Source organism: Macaca nemestrina, chromosome 8 (assembly GCF_043159975.1).
Source record: "Macaca nemestrina isolate mMacNem1 chromosome 8, mMacNem.hap1, whole genome shotgun sequence".
Taxonomy (NCBI): Eukaryota; Metazoa; Chordata; class Mammalia; order Primates; family Cercopithecidae; genus Macaca; species Macaca nemestrina.
Genome location: NC_092132.1, coordinates 75,710,575 through 75,731,637, shown reverse-complemented (window position 1 = coordinate 75,731,637; position 21,063 = coordinate 75,710,575). Strand labels below are relative to the sequence as shown.

General features: G+C 39.5%; 1 protein-coding gene across 9 annotated transcripts in view; it reads left to right on the top strand.

Moving 5' to 3' along the window:
• LOC105483613 (sulfatase 1) overlaps positions 1-21,063 on the top strand; it is a 193,325-nt gene that overhangs the window by 129,127 nt on the left and 43,135 nt on the right. For all 9 annotated transcript variants that reach the window (XM_011744576.2, XM_011744580.3, XM_071068132.1 and 6 more), the window contains 5 exons: positions 6,056-6,206; positions 7,106-7,281; positions 8,626-8,754; positions 9,034-9,090; positions 10,223-10,352. In XM_011744576.2, the coding sequence (XP_011742878.2) occupies positions 6,056-6,206; positions 7,106-7,281; positions 8,626-8,754; positions 9,034-9,090; positions 10,223-10,352 (643 nt within the window). The remainder of the gene's footprint in view (positions 1-6,055; positions 6,207-7,105; positions 7,282-8,625; positions 8,755-9,033; positions 9,091-10,222; positions 10,353-21,063) is intronic.

Genomic DNA, 21,063 nt, shown 5'->3' with positions numbered 1-21,063 from the left:
AACTCCCTCTGTGCAAGCCACAGGACAAAGGTTTTGAAACACCTTTGTTATCTAAAGCTGAAAAGAAATGTCTTGCCTTAAAAGAATTTGCACATTCATACCTCTTTCCACAAATACATGAAAGGACGTGCTTTTGAAAATGAGAAAAGTTTAAATTCTACATAAAAAAAAAAAGAAAAATGTGATTTGGGCAGAACTCATTGCTCCCTTTTCTCTGTTTCTAGCTCATTCTTCTCTGGGTGGATCATTTACTAATTATACTGTCAGCGTTGGTGTTGCTTTTTTACTGAGATCCCTGAAGTCAAGTTGCACAACTCCAGGGGGCATTCAAATAACATATCAGGTGAATGATGCCCTGGAATTTTGCAGGTGGCTTTGTTCTGAAGACAGGGACAAAATGCTTCATCTCTTTACCTCCCAGTGCCTGGTGAACATGCCTTCCGACAAAGGAGTTGCACAATTCATTGTTGCTTAGCAAATGAACAAATATGTTCACCTCATTAAATAGCTGACATGAAAACATTTTTAAAATAGTATCAAAATATTTAAATAGTTGGTTTCATGAATTTAAAAGACACTCAGAGATAATATAATTCCAGTTTTTTAGATTAAAAAACAAAAACCCAAAGTCTATGTTCTTTAAATGAAGGCCCAGATGGTTTTGTGAAGGTCACATGAGTATTTAGGGACAAAACTAGAGCTGAAACTCAATTCTCTTGGCCCCAGGTGATCTTCTCACTCCCCTAGACTTACTCAGTTCACATCACAGTCACCATTCAGATTAGAGCTATAAACAGTTCCATGCATCTGCACAATTCTAACTGATATTTATAGCTTCATTAAAAGACTCTGAATTATTTTTCTTATATACCTCCAATCAAGATCATTTGGTATTATCCTGCATATGTTCAAATGTTACATATCTACAGATATTTGAACTCAGGTGGGGAATATCTCCACAAAGTCAATTAAGTAAGTTCAGTTTTAGTGAAAACTGAGATGGTGCAGCTTGAAGATTAAGTATAGAATTTCCAATTTAATGCTTTGAATGTGTGCCTTACATCTGTATCACTGGCTTATTCTGGGAATTGAAGTCTTATTTCATTTCTAAGAAAATGACGGTTCTGCTACCAGTGACCTTTAAGGGTTAGATCATTAGGGCTTTTTGTTTGTTTGTTTGTTTGAGACTAAATAAATGAAGAAAACACATGTTCAGATATAAAACACTAGAAATATATTCATTTTCACTGGGGTGACACCAAAGGCCATCAGCATTAAAAATGAACTCCTAAGTTCTTGCCGTTCCCCAGGTGTAAATTTAATATACAAAACATGCATCTCTTGAAACTCTTTCTTTGCTAGTAAGAATAATTCTCCTAAAATACTCACCTGTCAAAAAAAAAAAGGTAACATTATTGATTTTCAGAATTCTTATTTCTGTCATGTCAATAAGCAATACCAGAAAGAAAATCAAACAGCCAGGAGAATTGGCATGATGGTGAAGGTTGAGCTTACAAGTACAGTGGACTCAAGTATCCATGATCCAGCATACTGAGCAATAAATCCAAACGAGCAGTGACTACAGGAAAACAATATGCAGGGAGGCCTCGCTGGGAAAAGTTAAACTTTTATGTATGGGAATAGTCTATGGAGGATTACAGGGATGTTTTCTTGGAAGGATAAGGTCTGGAGTGTACAGTACTGGGTGAAGCCCTTATCTAACAGGCAAGAGAAAGGTCTTCCCAGGTTAGGCATGTGTGACTCTACCTCCAACACAGAATTTTTTTTTAAGAAAGCAATGGAAATTTGAAAATGATAGTCTTGTCTTTAGTCCTCTCAATTTTAATAACCAGTATTGTGTTATCTACCTTTTCATGGATGCAGCCAGTGTGCCTAGAAGAGCCAGGCTTTATTCTGTATTTGCAGCAAAAGTTTTCCCAGGAACTGATGGGAAGATACCTGATGGGAAAGCAGAAGCAGGTGGTATTGTAAATCAGGATGAATGCTAAGATTTTTAGGACTTACTTTTGATAGGAAGAAATGGATATATCAATTTTCCTTATAATGAGTGAGATTTTTGAGGCACTTTGTGGGGCTTCTGGTTCAAGACTGTGGCCCGTGTGGTGTTGTAGGAGGGGCACTGATGGAGAGCTATCCCGGTGCATTATTTCTGAGCCACCTCAGTGTACTTTACTTCCTCATTTGTAACATGGGACTAATGTGCCCTGCTGAGTCCTCACAGTTGCTGTAGCAATCAAATGAGCTATTAAGGGATAAGCTCTTTTCCAGCTACCTATGAGAATGGGTGTGATATGGTCCCAGAATTTGCTCTCTAGAGTCACAGAAATCTCCTAACCCTCACAAGAACTCTTTAAAGTTGTTATCCCCATTATATAGATGAGGGAACTGAGACTTAGACAAAAAGCTGTCCAGGATCACATACTATTAAGGAACAGAGCTGGGATGAATATTTGAGTCTAATTCCAAAACATTCTGGAATAACTCAATATGTGGTTTTCCATTTCTCCCAAAAACGGTTACCTGCTTTTTTCAGTGGCTTGTGTTCCAGCTGACAGCTCCAGGCCCTGTTTGAATAATTTGAAGGCAATCCTTAGGGAAGCAAGCTTTCATTATCACTGGGGAACAGAAGGCCGCATCTTCGAGGAATTTGGCAGACCTCAGCAGGGGGCAACCACAGGCCTTTGGCAAAAGATCACTTTTCAACAACATTGTCAATTCCAGTGACCCCCGACCTTCCACCTGCGGGTCCTTGAACAGCTGCTGTTCTGTGGGAAGCAGTGGCAGTCTGTCTTCCTTTAAAAGGCACGTGTACACTCTGTCCCTGCTGCCTGCTGAGATCCCACCTGGGACCTCATCCCCAGAGCTGGGGGTCATCTCCCATATCGAGAAATTAAGAAAAATAAGGGGGGCGGGCAGGGGAGGACAGCTTTGACATCAGTCCCTGAACTTTCCCTTTTAATATAAGCCAGATTTAACATATGTCATTCTGTAAATCCGGGAGTCCAATTTGAGGCTTGTAATTTGCTGCAAGCTTCCCTGTTCCTCCAAGTGGGGTGGAGCTATGCCAAGCACACCAAGGTAACTGGTGGAAGATATAATTTGCCCACTGTGGGCCTGCGTTTCAGTTCCCTATTGTAATTTTTATTTGTGTTGAGGTTTTGTGGTTTTAAAAAAGTCAACTAGATTTATTTTTAAATTAACCCAACCCAACATCAAAGGCAATAAGTAGAGGATGTTTAGGTATTATAAAGAAACCCTGTGTAATCTGTTATAGCTGTATTCTTTTTCAGGGCACGTATCAGTAAATGGTTAGGGGCCTTTCACGACCAACTCTCTATATTTCTCTGACCTCGAACTACCCCCATGGGCGAAAAACCCTTTTTGAGGGAATTTAGAAGCCCCTGTCTCCTCCTCCTCAACCTCTTAATCTAATCCTGTTTGTAACGCAACATGCTGCATGAAGAATAAGAGACATGGGCTAAAGTCCCTCCCCACTTCCCTTATGACTGTGGTTTACTTTTGGATATGAAGAACTCTTTCAGACCAAAGAAAAAAAATGGGACCATTTGGTTCATGAATCATTTACTTTGGTAGGCAGGAGAAAGTTTATATTGAAAGTTTATCTTAAGAATGACAGGTCATACCTGAAGAGTTTGTTTTGGAATACTATGGATTTTTTTCCAACCCAGATAATTACATGGGAGTTGCTTGTTTATTGGCTCATGGAGGAAATTCATGTGCCTCTGTTCTAGGCATTTTAAGTGCTATGTATATATGCTGGTTGTTCCTCAAAACAGCTTTGGGTTTGTTTTTTGTTTTTTGTTGGTGGTGGTGGTGGTTTTTTGAGATAGAGTCTCCCTCTGTCACCCAGGCTAGAGTGTAATGGCGCGATCTGGGCTCACTGCACCCTCCACCTCTCCGGTTCAAGAGAGTCTCCTGCCTCAACCTCCTGAGTAGCTGGGATTACAGGCACCTGCCACCATGCCCGGCTAATTTTTGTATTTTTAGTAGAGATGGGGTTTAGCCATGTTGGCCAGGCTAATCTTGAACTCCTGACCTCAGGTGATTCATCCGCCTGGGCCTTCCAAAATGCTGGGATTACAGGCATGAGCCACCACGCCTGGCCCAAAACAGCTGTTTAAGAAAAGTGCTATTAACCCGTTTACAGATGAGCACATTTGAGCCACACCCTCTTTTCCACTCTAAATCTCGTCTCTTTCTTTAAACATGAGTTACTTACACTTCTGAGCATAACTGAGACACTTTTAGAGACAGTGTCTTCTGAGCTCAATGTTATATTATTTGTGCTGCTGTGCTTCTACTGGGTAACCAGCACCCATCCTGGTCACCAGGGTAACTTTTTCAACCAAGAAGGCCAGGGATCCCAAACCAGCGTTTTCTACTATCAAAAGAGAGGTTCTGCAAATCCACCAGCAGAAGAGCATGTATAATAGCCGGTGGCATTTATATGATCCAGTGTGCAAGGCAGTGTCCCAGCGTATCACCATGAATCTCAGAAACTCCAGGCTTTCCCCATGGGAAACCCACACCACCACAGAACCAGGGGAGGACTCGGTCAAAACTCCTGAAATCAATAAGCTCACAGTGACTGATTCTTTCCCTAGTTTTATAATACAAATAATGGCATGGGATCACATTCAGCTGTCATTATCCACAACATTTCACTGATGGGATCCTCCTCAGACAGAGACTGGGAATCAGATTTCTCGGTCACATAAACTGTTGCTCATTCTGTGAGGCTGCCTATTTGTAAAGCTGTGGTTCATATTAAAAGCAATCTCAGATGTAGGAAGCACCCCTCACTTCCCTTCTCATTCATTTTGTTAAAGCAAATGGGCTTTGGAATTCAGTTCTGTTTCTACCACTTACTAATGTTGTTAATTTGGAGGAGTTCCTTAACTTTGCCAAGCCTTGATTTTCTCAGCTGTAGAAGGGGAATAATAAACCTATTTTACAGAACAGCTGAGACAATTCGGTGAGTTAATGTATATAAAACGGTTTGCACGATACCCAACAAATGTTAAACTCTCACTCAGTTTTTAATATTAACCTCTATGTGCTTAATAACATTGAAGAAGAAGATTCCAATGGATTATAGTCTGTTAAAGAGTTCAAATATAAACAGATAATTCTCGGGGTGAGAACTGCCGTAGCATAGATATGTTGTCTGCCCATGCCAGAGCATGAGGTGGCGGCATCTAATGGTGGAGGGGGTTGGGTGAGACATCAAGAGAAGGTGACATATTTTTTTCAGTACCCGGTGGAAGACATGGGATACTACGTGGATCTCTGCGGTAGATTAAATATAGACTCGAACTAACCTATTCTGGAACAATAGGACTATTTCCTTGTGGCTTATAGAAATTATTCCCTGCACCTATATTGATTTGTTTATTAAATGAATAGCTTTATTGGTAAACATGTATATTGCAGAAGTAGACTTGGTTATCATTCCCACAAGTCCAATTAAAGTAATGGTATCTATATACAAAACTCATAAAGACTAGATAAGTAAGTAATCAATAAAATACTCTTCTCAAGTATTAAAGAGAAAAAATGTGTTGAAATGATGATTCATCATTCCACATAACATATTTGTGACTACATTTAATAGCCTCATTAGCAATAAAATTTTTATGAGTTAACATCACATGAGAATATTCCCTTGTACCTTACTGAGATTTTATCTGCAGATTTGTAACATAACCATCATCATCTTGATACGTTTCTTACACATTTTATTCAGTGAACCCAAATGAACTTCTAATTACATGTTCAGCTGCCAGTCATGGTTTTATATGTTTGAATATATACACCTTCAGAGGATATTTGCCGTTTGGGGTGGTGAAGACTTCATCTTCTTATACATGCAAACAGAAGATAGTTGGAAGAGGAAGATGTTTTAGCAGTGTCTCAATTATCTCTCCATAATGATTATTTCACAACCTCGAGATATAGTCCTGAAAGACTAAGTAAGAAATATATAGTAAGATTCCTTTCTGGATATTTGCAGAACTCCTAGTTATAACTATGCACCAAATATGGATAAACACTGGATTATGCAGTACACAGGACCAATGCTGCCCATCCACATGGAATTTACAAACATTCTACAGCGCAAAAGGCTCCAGACTTTGATGTCAGTGGATGATTCTGTGGAGAGGGTAAGCACATGAACCTACCTCAGTGATAGTTTTTGGCCCAGCTTCCTTGGTGTAGACTCATTCTTGCCAATCCTGTTTGGTTTTTTCCCCTTCATTTTCCAGCATCATGTTGAGAGAGAAAGAAAGAGAGAGAATATGTATTTAGTGGCTGAATCATCCCTCCCCTATCTTGCCCTCATTCCATCTACCTCTCCAGAGTTGGTTTCTTATGGAGCCAGTAAAAAATAGGAGAGAAAAATCAAATCAGCATAGATCAAGGGCCACATCCTCAAAGACAATGAAGAATGATGGAGCTTGTGGTGAACTTGAACTTGGAGTTAAGGGCCCCATCTAAAGCAACAGCAATTACTCAGCTCCAGCTAAATTTTGCCATGTCGAAATGTGGATCAAGTATCAGCAGGTCTTCTGACTTTTTTAAAGAAGCCAGAAACACAAAAAAAATTATTTGAAATTTTCTGAACTTTGAAACATAGTATAAGCCAAACAAGATGTGCCTCAGGCTGGATTTAACTGGATCAGGCTCGGAAGCAGCCTGTTTTTAACCCTTGGTAATTAGATATGTGATGATAACTTTAACAATGGGTTTTGAAAATACAACCTATAAAGTTTGATGGTAGAGGTTTTTGTGTGGGGTGTTTTTGTTTTTGTTTACCAAACAAGCAAGCAAAAAACCTGTAAGTAGAATGTGCTAGATTCTAAAAAGTTACGTTTCAACTTTACTATTGGACCTTTTCCCTCCCAGATTGTAAGCAAATAGAAAATATACATAATGTCATTAAAGCAACTCTTGCCTTTTAAAAATAACAGGAAAAATATTCGGGGGCAGTCGTGGCAACATTATTGAGCATCATCTTACACCAGCACAATTGATTCTGACTTGTTCCTGTGCTGTATTTCAGCTGTATAACATGCTCGTGGAGACGGGAGAGCTGGAGAACACTTACATCATTTACACCGCGGACCATGGTTACCACATTGGACAGTTTGGACTGGTCAAGGGGAAATCCATGCCATATGACTTTGATATTCGTGTGCCTTTTTTTATTCGTGGTCCAAGTGTAGAACCAGGATCAATGTACGTATTTCTCTGTTTGCAACATTCAACTGTCGTACCTCATGTGTGTCTAAGATAATTCAATTACCAGTCTCCGTATCCGGTTTCCTTTCATCCCAAACAAAAAAGGATGTGTGTGGGTTGGTTAATTTAGAAGATGAAAACCTTTTCCCCCCTGCCACATCTTAAATTAGCTGAAGTATACTACTTAAAGAGAAAGGAAAAATAACTGTATCAATGACTAATTCTCTCAGATTGACTGGAATCCATGTCTTTTTGGTCTGTGTGCACAGACAGGATGTGATCTTCTGGGACATCATCCTTCTTTGAATCAGAGATGCGCTGTCATTTGAAAAAAATAAATAAATAAAAACCGATGCCATCCTTTTAGTGTGTAACTTTTAAAATGTTTCCGAAAGAAATGTTTTTAAAAGATAAATTTTGAAACGCTGGCTTTTCTTTTAAAGGAAAAAGAGCTGAAGGACTAGGCTGCTATTTCTGTCACTGTAGGCAGGTCACTGCATCTCTTTGCATCTCTGTTTTCCCATCATAAAATGGCCTTGCCAATCATCTCAGAATGTTTTGAATGAAATGGGATTGCATCCATGAAAGAATTATGGGAAGACTAAAAGAAAAAGTAGAAGTAGAATCCAGAAGCTGGAGTGGCCCTTAAAAGTCATCTAGCCTGGACCCCTGATGTAACAGTGAAGCTAGGCAGACAGTGTCAGTGCCCACCTCAGATCCCTGATTCTGGAAGTGCTGGCAGTGGGGCCCAGAGCCCAGATGTTCTGAATCTCCCCCATATACCTCATGTGCTGCCACATCCCACTACGTCCTGGAGAGAGGGCAACTGAAGTAAGAAAGGTTTCTTTGAAGAATGTTATTATGCCTCCTAAGATTATTAGAAATACCCTGGGAATTGTCAGACCTATATCTAGAAGGCTTTATGTTTTAAGGACTAGGTAGCATAGATTGAATTCAACTGTAAAAACTGTACATCCTATTTAAAAATATTGATTTTAAGGCCCTTGTTCAACTGGAGAGTTATGGACTATTGGATTTTAAACAAAAGTATGCTTGCTGCAAAAACCATGTATCAGGCTGCATCTTGCCTGGTGATGTGGTCAGAGCACAGGGGTGCAGGCATCTCTCCAGCCTGAACCTGGCAAGAGTCAGTTAATCTTGTTCAGTGCCATTGGTGTGATCACACACCCACCCTTGCCATGGAACCACCCATGCCTAGGAGACCAGATGAGAGGGTGAGAAGAGTTGAAGGCCAATGAGTCACTATTGTAGAAAAAGCAGCCCTAAGTACCACCTTCCCCTGGCATTGGATCTCAGCCATCACCGTGTGCCCCTTTACAGAGTCCCACAGATCGTTCTCAACATTGACTTGGCCCCCACGATCCTGGATATCGCTGGGCTCGACACACCTCCTGATGTGGACGGCAAGTCTGTCCTCAAACTTCTGGACCCAGAAAAGCCAGGTAACAGGTGCGTCACTGTTCCTCCTCTCAGCCAGCCCCAAACACACTGAGCTCCAGCTGGTGCCCAGAGCCATCCAGCAGCTGAAGACATGGAGGCAGAATATACCTTGCCCACAAGGATCACCCCAAGTTGAGCATTCCTCAGCTGCTTGTGAATAGCATATTGATGGAGATGCAGTCGTGGTCTGTGGGAAGTGAGAGGTGTTTCTTTAAATAAGCTGTTAGCACAGATCCATTTGGAAAAACGTCCAGATGCCAACAGTAAATATTATCATTTTGCTTTCAGGTTTCGAACAAACAAGAAGGCCAAAATTTGGCGTGATACATTCCTAGTGGAAAGAGGGTAATTATTGGTTCCTGGGGTGCTTCTGGGAACCAGTCCTAGTGGGCAGCTCTCCCTGCTGGGTATTTTTTTTTTTTCTCCTTATTTTTGTTTACTAAGCATGCAGATTTTGTAAGCCTAGTCACAAGATTAAATGATTTGCTGCTTATTCTGTGGTGGCCAATAGAGTAATTATTGCTGGATCAGAATTGTAAAGAATAACCCTCAAGTTGGTTAATTGGTACAAAAATACAGTTAGATAGAAGTTATAGTATTTGATAGTATAGTTGGGACATTATCATTAACAATAATTTACGGTATATTTTGAAATAACTACAAGTAAAGAATTGTAATATTCCCAACACAAGGAAAAGATAAATGAGATGATGAATATCTCAATTATCTTGATTTGATCATTACCCATTGTATATCACACATACCCCCAAAATATGTATAATTATGATATATCAACTTTTAAAATACCAAAACAGCAAGAGAATGATGAGTCCACATCCCCCAAAAAGAATAAATTCTCATAAGATTGGACCAACGCCTTTATCATGGGTGTAGATTTACTGTTGCATTTCTCAGTGCTGGTTTCTAATCAGTCCAGTAGATTGAGTTTCTCTACCATCCTCCCCACATTCTTCTCTAAGCTGCCTCCAAGCCTTACCCAGCACCTTTCTTTCTACTTCCTACTTCTTTTCCTTATGTGCCTTTCCTAGCTTTAAATAGATAAATATATGCCATTGTAATTATTTCCATCGTCACTTCTGGGTTTCTCCCTTTTGATTCATTAATGCCCATTGCCTTGTTTTTCTCTGTACATAAATAAGGAGAGAGACAACATTTATATAATTTTTTTAACAAAAGGAACTTTGAGCATGTAAAATGAAACATGTATGCCCAAACTTTGAAATTAATGCTTTTGGGAAGAATGAATCTTTTCCTGACCTGTCATCTTCATCCTACCCAGCTTGTCATTTTCATAAAGGACCCATCAAATGTTGAACTCCTGTAGACACAGATTAACATCTGTTTCTTGCTGTTTAAAGAATGTGGAGTCATGTGACAGAGAAAAAAAAAGGGCAGGACTCAGGGACCGTAATTCAGATCACTTCTCATGTACGAAGCTTTTCCCTTTTTGTCGAAGCAAATTTCTACGTAAGAAGGAAGAATCCAGCAAGAATATCCAACAGTCAAATCACTTGCCCAAGTACGAGCGGGTCAAAGAACTGTGCCAGCAGGCCAGGTACCAGACAGCCTGTGAACAACCAGGGCAGGTGAGTGACACAGGCTTTTTTTACCACCACTCATGGGCTTCTCCATCCCTAGTTTAGAAAGTTGTCCAAATATGAAAGAATGTACATTTGTGTATAAATAAGCTTTTCCTAGTGGTCTTGAGGGCAAGCTCACTGAGACACCTCTCCACAGACAGGATTACGTAACTGGTTCAGGCTGGGCTTCCCCATTACTACTTGGGCTCCCTCCAGTTAAAAAAGATGATTATCTCAGATAAAGTTCTATGCCAAAAGACACTGGTTTCCTCTGAGGAAATGATTCCTGTTATAGTCCCTGTTAACTAGTCACTGAGGAGTTGCCAAGAGGCTACTTAGTCAAAGCACAGGTACGTGCTGAGCCTCTGGGCAGTGAACCACTGCAAGAGACACGATGGGGCCTTCACCCTAGGCTAAACTCAGATATCCTCTTACCCCCAGTGGAGGACAGAGCCTGTGACCAAGCTTGAGGAATGAGAAGAGAAACTATATTCTGTTTGTTTATTGTTCCTACTTCTGCTACAAAGATTCTCGCATCAAATATTTCATTAGAATAAATCTTCATTAGTAGAAATATTACTATAGACCCCAGGGCTACCCAGAATATCAGTTATTATCAGTAAGAATAAAAGAAATACGGTGTGATGAATTAACATTGCTTTTAAAGAAAGTGAGTACATATGAATTTAAACCAGTTTAAAACCAATGATTCTAAATGCTCTTGATTGAAATGTATGCTAGCTAAAAGAAAATGCTGTGTCATGATGAGAGGAACTGAACTTTGGCCCAAATCATTGCAGCTTAGAGCAAAATCAGAGGAAAGCGAAAAATACTAACACGTAGTGAGCATTTGTCTTATCTCAGGCATGGTACGCAGGATTTTGTAGCATTTACTCAATTTAATCTTCACATCTGTAGAGTGAGGTGGGCATTGGCATCCCCATTTTACACATGGGCGACTGGAATTCAAACAGGATTTGTCTGATTCAAAAACTCAGTCCACTTGCTGCCTTCCAAGGTAGGTTACAATAACCAGGTGAAGAGAAGTTCAAATCTTCTGTGAGTCTTTTTTTAACTTAACTGACCTCTAGATATCCACACAATTCACCAACACCAGTTCAAGATGTCAGGCTCATGGAATGAGTAGGTAACGAAGTTATGAAGTGGCCTCACTCATTATATGCTTATTTTATGGTATCTAGCTTGTTGAATAGACATTCATAATAAACAACTTGATCCTTATACCCTGCATTTCCTCGGGCTTTCTTGTACACAGGATCCCTTTGAAATAGAAGAGGAAAGGGAGGGAGAGCCGTTGAAGGAAGGGCTAAAACTAAGCCTTCACTGCATTCTAGTACGTCTTAATTTTCAAGTGTTTAGTGGAGAAAAGCTTAGACCTATTCATTATATTTTAATTTGAAGTCTTCAAATCTTTCTTATGAAAGCTCCAAACATTATTGTGAGTAAAACCTCAGAATTACTTTGTAGCTCTAAGATGATTTTTATGAGCCAGCCTCAATAGACTAATTTACTTTTATTCAGGAGTTGCAAATGTTCAGTGTTAAATACATTTCATGCAAATTGGTGATCTTGTTACTCTTTTAGCTCTAAGAGGTGAACATTATAGTCTTTTGGGAATAAGGTACACTGTCTACCTTTCAGTGTATAATTTTACAAACCTCTCCATATGGCTTGCCCTAAAATTTTAATATATGTCCTAAAGGGCAAATGTAGCATAAACTAGATTATGGTACTTTGGCACAAGATTTTCACTCATGAGCTGAATGCTAACTATATTAAAAACTTAAGTTTGCTTTTTCATATTTTTCTGAACTTGTTTTGGCCCCATAAAATGCTTTCATATCTGGAATTTTCCTCCACTGTTTCATTTCTCTGTGAATCAGTCTGAATTTAGATCCATTATGTGGATATATGAGAACGTCAGCAATGGTCTCTTTTAGAAAGGCCTGAATTTGTGGAACAAAGAATTAGGCTATGCCCCAATGGTGATTTATTTCTTAGAATTTCTTTACATTGGGCCTGAGTGAGCTTTAGAAGTGAAGACCTGGAGAGTATTTCTGATTTTCTCTAGCTTCAGTGTATCACAGCACTAGTGAACTGTTACTCTAATCCCGAACCAGTAGGATCAGCATCCCTGAGAGTTTGTCAGAAGTGCAAATTCTCTGGCTATTGCAGACCTTCTGAATCAGAACCTCTAGGGGTGAAGCCCAGCAATCTGTGTGTTAACAAGTCCTCCAGGTGACTCTGATGTTCCCTGAAAGTTTGAGAAGCACTATTCTAACCCACGATTGTGATTACTGGTGGTCCTTAAACCATCACTTAGGAATCTAAGAACTTCAAGAAAATTTTGAGCCTGAATCTTTAAAGCAGTTATTCAATCTATGGGTCAAACCTGATAGCTATGTTGTATGCTGTTGTTTTGTTTTGTTTGAGACAGCGTTTTACTGTCACCCAGGCTAGAGTGCAGTGGCATGATCATGGCTCACTGCAGCCTCACCCTCCTGGGCTCGGGTGATTCTCCTACCTCAGCCTCCTGAGTAGCTAGGACTGCAGGCAAACACTACCATATTCAACTAATTTTTGTGCTTTTTTAGAGATGGAGTTTTGCCATGTTGCCCAGGCTGGTCTGGAACTCCTGGACTCAAGCGATCCTCCCACCTTGACCTCTCAAAGTGCTGGGATTACAGGAGTGAGCCTCCATGCCCAGCCAGCTCTGTTGTGTTCTATCGACTTTTTATATCTCGGCCTTTTGCTCTTTCTTTCTGGCTACTTTGAAGATTATCTATTTTTGGTGACAGTATCACTGGCTTTAAAAAATGGAAGAAGAAAATTCAGAATAATGATGCTGAATTGTTCAGGTTCGAGGTGGCAGCAGAGGCTAGAACTGACCTGCTTGGAATCTGCTGTCTCTTGACGTCCCTCCTGGCATGCACCCTGCTTCTGTTCCTATTAACAAGTTGAATGGCCTTCATTCCAAGGCAACACAGTCTTAGGTTTTGACACTCCATGGGGTACAAAGGGAAAATCAGCATGACTAGCCCCATTCTCTTCACTCTTAATCCCAGAGATAGTGAATGCCCCCTTCCTCCCACATCCTTGTGCCAGGTCACCTAAAGGTTGTTTGGTGGCGTCAATGCGGGTGCATGAGGTAAGTCAACAGAGGAAAGAGATCCAAAGGTTGGGGTTAGAATATTGGCCGCCACCACTTTCTAGTTGTGCCTTCTCAAACAGTTCACTTACTTTCTCCTGAGTCTCAGGTTTTCTATCTCTAAAATGGAGAAAATTAACCTCACCCTTGTGAGGATTAAGTGATATTATACTAAGTGAGACTGAGATTAATTTTCTCTAGTGTGCGAGTATTGGGTGGTGTTATTATTCCAAGCCATCTTACCTGCTGTTTTCATTCCTATGAAGCCAATAAGAATTAAAATGGGCTGAGGCCGGGCGTGGTGGCTTATGTCTATAATCCCAACACTTTGGGAGCCCGAGGCGGGCAGATCACCTGAAGTCAGGAGTTCAAGACCAGCCTGGCCAACATAGTGAAACCCCATCTCTACTAAAAATACAAAATTAACCAGGTGTGGGTGGTGGGGCGCCTGTAATTCCAGCTACCTGGGAGGCTGAGGCAGGAGAATCACTTGAACCCGGGAGGCAGAGGTTGCAGTGAGTCGAGATTGTGTCATTGCACTCCAGCCTGAGCAAAAAGGGTGAAACTGCATCTCAAAATAAATAAATTAATTAATTAATTAAAAAGAATAAAAATGGTCTGGAATCCCAGAGACTTGGCATCACTTCTTGACTATGTGAACACAACAACCAGCGGGGACTAATTAAGACAACATGGACATATGTGTTTCCATTACTCCCACGTTCCCGAATTAATATGAGACAGAGTGTGAATTCCCTCCACTCTCTCAGCTGGGCATTACACCCCCAGGCATGTTTATGTACAGACACTCCCCATCCCCCTACACAATCACACTCATACACATGTGCACACTCATAGGCAAATCTCAACCTCTGTCTTAAAGCATGTTTGTTCCACAGAGAACAAAGAGCAGTGATGCTCAATGCTGGTGGCACATTAAACTCACCTGGGGCTGGGCACTGCAGCTCATGGCTTACTCTCATAATCCCAGCACTTTGGGAGGCAGGCGTTCTAAACCCCCTGAGCCCAGAAGTTCTAGACCAGGCTAGGCAACCTACGGAGACACTGTCTCCACACACAAACAAAATAGCCAGGCATGGTGGTGTGTGCCTGCAGTACCAGCTACTCAGGAGGCTGACGTGGGAGAATTGCTTGAGCCTGGGAAGTCGAGGCTGCAGTGAGCCATGATCATGCCACTGCACCCCAGCCTGGGCGACTGAGTGAGACCCTTTCTTAGAAAAACAAAAAATAAAATAACAGAAAAATAAAAAATAAACTCACCTGGGTGGCACTTGAATGCTGCCACACACCCCAGACCAACCAGGTTGAAAATGTCTGGAAGTGAGGCCAAGGAATCTATTTTTTAATGAGGTTAAGAATCACAGGCCTAGAACCAGAAAATATCAAAGTTTGAAGGAATCTTAGAAATTTTCCAAGTTGAATGGTATCATTTTTCTGATAAGGAAATTTAGGTCCGGAAAAGTTAAGCTACAAACCCAAAGCCAAAACCTGCATCTCTTCACTTCGCGTTGAGTACTTTCTTCCCTGTAACATGCTGCCACTGCAAAATTGCAAGACAGATTTTCTCTTTGAAACTATGAATGGCAGTTGCCACTCACGTTGGTTCTCAACCTAGACTGCACATTAGAATCATATGGGCAGCTTTAGAAATGCTTATGTTTAAGTCCCAGCCCAGACAAGTTAAATCAGAACCTCTGGGTACGAGATCCAAGTGTCACTGTTTTTTCCAAGCTCCCCTGATGATTCCTATGTGCAGACAAGCTTGAGATCCACAAATGTCAAGTGAGCATTATTGGGCTGTTTTTTCTTCTTCTTCTTCTAGGCATAGGTATTGACGTCTTAAATAGGAGCTACATAAAAGAGAAATTCCCTGGGCATTAGATTTTGAAATACACTTTACATATTATCTGGCATTTAAGAGGAAAAAAGCAGCCTGCTTTGTTTTGATAGGGCAAATAGCACATCCTTTTGATGAGTTGTTGAATTCCAGCATCTTTACAATTTAGTTTGCCTTTCTACTATTAGATCAATATAAAATCAAACATTTGTTTAAAAATCTGTGAGGACCCCTGCATCAAGCAAGCTGATGCTATTATAATGGAAATAGAATGTAGTTTGTTGAGTGGAAACTGGTTTAGCTCCAGGATCTTTGTTCCTATCCAAAACTTATCTCTCTGGCCATATATCCCTCTGACCCTTTGTGACCAGCTGCAGAGCATGCATAATAAGACATTTACCATTGAGATCCTCCTAGAATTGTTAGTTTTCCAGAAGCAGACAGGCTGTTTCCCAAAACTCACTGAACCCTGGTCAAAATGGCAGCATGGCTCATAGAAATCTTCCCCTGGCTTACCTGATTCCAGGGGGCCCATCCAGAAGGATTGAGCTCCCAGTGCCATCCTCTTACTGAATTCTCCTCTGTGCTTGGATCCATTGTGGACCACTCAGCCTTTAAACCTTGCTTCCTTACCTCTTCAACCCATGCTGAAGCTCATGTCTGAACAGTTGTGCTTCTGTGATATTTTCTGAGATATTTTGCTTCTGTGCATTTGTTCTAAACAAGTCAAAAAAAAAAAAAAGACAAACATGAGAATAGGCATTTTACTCATAAACTATATAATACAGCCCCATTCTGCTTAATTTGTATTGTGTCTTCTTTTCCAACATTTCCTAACAGCCCACCGTAGTCAGGTCCTCCTCTGTGTTTCTTAAACATTACCTGCGAATCTCACTTTCTTACTTGTATGGATGTTGTTACTTTTCTCTTCTCGCCTAAGGCTTACCTGAAGACTCATACAGAGAATGGTCTCTCTGTTTGAGTTTTCTCTTTTTCATTCTCTTTTTCATCAGTATCCTGATCAAGGTGCTTTGGGATTACATCCTGGATATACTGCTTCCTTGGTATTTGACTATGTGCAAGTTTCTTAACCTAACTCTGCCTCAGTTTCTTCATCTATAAAATGGGCATCGTAATAGTTCTTGCCTCATAGGTTGTTGTAAATATTATATGAGTTAAATGTATTAAGCATCTGGGACAATGTCTAGGACATAGAAAGCACTCAACAAATGCTGGTTGTCAATCATTGGCCAAGATCAGTTTACCAATTTCATTTTCTAGGAATTACAATGATCATACATCTTCCAACATTCCAGTGTTGACTTTTACAAGTGATTATCCAGATTAAAATCTATAGTAGGTAACATTTCTCTCTCTTCTGCTTCTTCTCCCTTTCTGTTTTCCCTCCCCCTCTCTTTCCCATCTCATACCATCTCAAAGAAAACAAGCCAGGAGATAAATCCTCCTGGCACAAGTAACACTATTTAACATTTGTGAGAGAAAATTCGACAATGACTTCAGCTAAGTAGCAGTTTGGACAAAGATGTGAATATGGTCTTTGTATATTCCCCGGTGTTAAGATAAATATTTTAAACACATGTCCACATGCAGGTAACTGTTTTTTATGATGTTCATTTTGGCATGAAGAATAATCAGATTATCACAAAATTACTGTACAGTTGTGACATTTCAGTGAACATGATTTGACCTGCATTATCAGCAAATCCATGTCGTAAGACATATGATAACCAAGAACTAGTGTGTGTTTATGCATAAAATTAAGCTTTCACTGCAGTGCACCTTTGAAAAAGTTGTAGCCAATTTTTAAAATTTTTGTTTTTATTTCAATAATTTTTGGGATACAAGTGGTTTTGGGTTACATGGATAAATTCTTTAGTTAGATTTCTGAGATTTTAGTGCATCCATCACCCAAGCAGTGTATACTGTACCCAGTATGTTGTCTTTTATCCCTCACCTGCTTCCCAACCTTCCCCTCCAAGTCCTCAAAGTTTATTGTATCATTCTTATGGCTTTGCGTCCTCATAGCTTAGCTCCCATTTGTAAGTGAGAACATACAATATTTGGTTTTCCATTCCTGAGTTACTTCACTTAGAATAATGGTCTCCAGCTGCATCCAAGTTGCTGCAAAATACGTTATTTTGGTCCTTTTTATTCCTGAGTAGTATTCCGTGGTGTATATATACCACATTTTCTTTATCCACTTGTTGGTTGATGGGCATTTAGGCTGGGTTCCATATTTTTGTAATTGCTACTTGTGCTGCTATAAACATGCCTATGCATATGTCCTTTTCATATAATGACTTCTTTTCCTTTGAGTAGATACCCAGTAGTAGGGTTGCTGGATCAAATGGCAGTTCCATTCTTAGTTCTTTAAGGAATCTCCATACTGTTTTCTGTAAAGGTTGCACTGATTTACATTCTCACCAGCAGTGCAAAAGTGCTCCTTTTTGCCACATTCACACCAACATCTATTGTTTTGTTTTGTTTTGACTTTTTAATTATAGCCACTCTTGCAGGAGTAAGGTGGTATCTCATTGTGGTTTTAATTTGCATTCCTTGATGAGTAATGATGTTGAGTATTTTTTCATGCTTGTTAGCTGTTTGTGTATCTTCTTTTGAGAATTGCTGTTCATTTCTTTACCCTACTTTTTGATGGAATTTTTTTTTCTTGCTGATTTGCTTGAGTTCCTTTGTAGATTCTGGATGTTAGTCCTTTGTTGGATGCATAGTTTGCAAATATTTTCTCCCACCCTGTGGGTTGTCTGTTTACTCTGCTGATTATTTCTTTTGCTGCACAGAAGCTTTTTTAGTTTAATCAGGTCTCATTCATTTGTTTTGGGATTCTTTATATTTGCTTTTGGGGTCTTAGTCATGAGTTCTTTGCCTAAGTCAATGTCTAAAAGAGTTTTTCCAATGTTATCTTCTCAAATTTTTATAGTTTTGGGTCTTAGATTTAAGTCTTTGATCCATCTTTAGTTGATTTTTGTATAAGGTGAGAGATGGGAATCCAGTTTCATTCTTCTACATGTGGCTTGCCAGTTTTCCCAGCACCACTTATTGAATAGGGTGTCCCTTACCTCAATTTATGTTTTTGTTTGCTTTGTCAAAGATCAGTTGGTGGTAAGTATTTGGCTTTATTTCTGGGTTCTCTATTCTGTTCCATTCTATGTGCCTGTTTTTATGCCAGTACCATGCTGCTTTGGTAATTATAGGCTTGTAGTATAATTAGAAGTCAGGTAGTGTGATGCCTACAGATTTGGGGTTTTTTTGCTTTGTATTGTTTTGGTGAAGCCAATTTTGGGTGTTTTTTGTTTGTTTGTTTGTTTGTTTGTTTCTTACTTATGAAAATGGACACAAGTAGGCATAAGTAAGAACAGAGAACAACATCCTTAACCAATCTGAGAAGTATTTGCAATTCAAAATGCAGAAATTATAATGATTATTTAGCGGATACTTCGGGAAGGAAAAGCAATCGGAGGTCATCTAATATTGCACTAAGTATTTTACATGGAAAACTCTTCTATGAGATACATATTATGCCCATTTTAGATATGAAGAGACTGAAGCTCAGATGGGAAAATAACTTAACCAAAGTCACACAACTAGAAGAATGACAAACCTGAGTTCAAACCAAGATCTGAGTGACTCAAAGCTTCTGTCTCCCTCACCAAATAATAATTATTTTGTACACTTTACCACCAGAAAACATTAGCTTGCCCAGGATTGGATAAACATTTTAAAGGCCAATTACAGTACTGCTGTAGGTTCATATAGTACATCTTTAACTAAGAACTTCAAAACACTCAAACAATCTATTCTCATGTCTATCCATGAAGCCAGGAGAAGTAAGTATTATTTAATCAGATGTGGAATCCAGAAGAACAAAGAGATTCTCCATTTTGCTCAAAACCATAGAGTTAACAGCAAAAAATAAAATAAAATTAAGGTTTTTGAATTCCATCCCAATACTCATCTCCATTAAAAATGGCTACCTCTTATCAAGTATACATTAGATCACATTCTTTAAGTAATAAACCGTGTGTGTGTATGCGTGTAATAATAATAATAATAGCAGCTGCTTTTGTTGAGCGCCTGCCATGTACTGAGTCCTTCCCGTGTGTTATCACTGATGCTCCTGACTCTGCAAAGGGTAATGTGGCATATCTTACTTGCTCAGAGCCACATAGCCATGTGATAGAGCTGGTGTTAAAATCCAGGCTTTTTGAGCTTGCAAATCCAGACTTTTTCCTTTAAGCCACACCGATGAATACAAAACACCTTTCCAAGTCTAAGACAGAATATAGGTAATATTCACTACTACGAAATCCTATTTCAGTAAAAGACTTGTGACAGCACTCTGCGTTGTAGTGAGGATTAAATGAAAAATTCATAAAGCGTGCTCTAGAGCAGTACCTGCTATCAAGCAAGAGTTAAATAAATGATCATAATCACGGTAGTCAAGATGATGATGAATGAAATTGTTTGAAATGCATTTGACATATTTCTCATTAGATTTGATTCCACCAAACTAGCTGCACACTATTTGTATCCTCATACCAAAATTACCAGCCTTCTCTTCTTTGTCTGGTGTTATTTATATACAGGCAGATATAATCAATCAAAAACACTAACACATAATTACCTAACCGAGTGATTCTGTGCTGAGCTAACTTCTGGGAATGACTCAGGAATATGAGACATGGCCCTTGCCCTTAATTCCAACTTCCAGCATAGTTAGGAAGGCTAAAAGAAAATTATAACAACTTAAAAAATTATTTAAGTAGTTTTATCTAGCACCTCGCCCATAATTGGTGTGCAGAAATATTTGTGGAATGACTGCGTGCTAAATTATTGGCACAGACTGATAAACAGAAAGAGAACTGAAATGTAGTTGAAGAAAAGAATTTGCAGAAGGAATGAACCATCAGTGAAGATGGAGACAATCAGATTTGGCAATTCACTGATTTACTGATAAACTTCAAGAGCGTAGATAAAAGCAAGACAGTGTGACAGCTGTGTTTCTGCAAGGGCATTTGTTGAACAAAGCTTATGTCTGTGGCTGACTCCACACATCCCATTAGCAGGTGCCTCACCGGAGCTCAGGCTTTCATCTGATTCCTGAAACTCCTGTAATGCAAAAACCATCTCTTCTCATTATTTTGACTATTTAAATGGCTTGCCGCGTGAGTTTCAGAGCAATTCTTTCAAAAATTCTCTTTTTCTGCCTCCCTCTATAAACTTTCTAAGATTACCACTTTAGTTGCAGCTATTTCAAGGTTTTATTGTGCAGTCGTAAAAATTGTCATGATATCCAGTTCTAAAATGGCTGTAGCAATGTGTGGTAATTACATTTCATTAAAATTCCTAGTATGCTTGCCAGTAGGAAGATTTTCAAAGCCCCTAGTTAATTACTTTATCTAACAGGGTCTATGACTTTTTCAAAGGGTCCATGGTAGAACATATAATTGACATTTTTGTTCGTGGCTCTTGCTTTATCCAAGTATGTGTGTAGATATATGTATATTGTAGTATGTATGGATAATATATGTTTGTATGCATGTGTGTAGATATATATGCATATATGTATGTATATTTAATTTTGTATGCTACACCATCATAGCCAAGGACAGTGCCAGACATCCAGTGTGGTTAAATTCAACTCTTCAGGA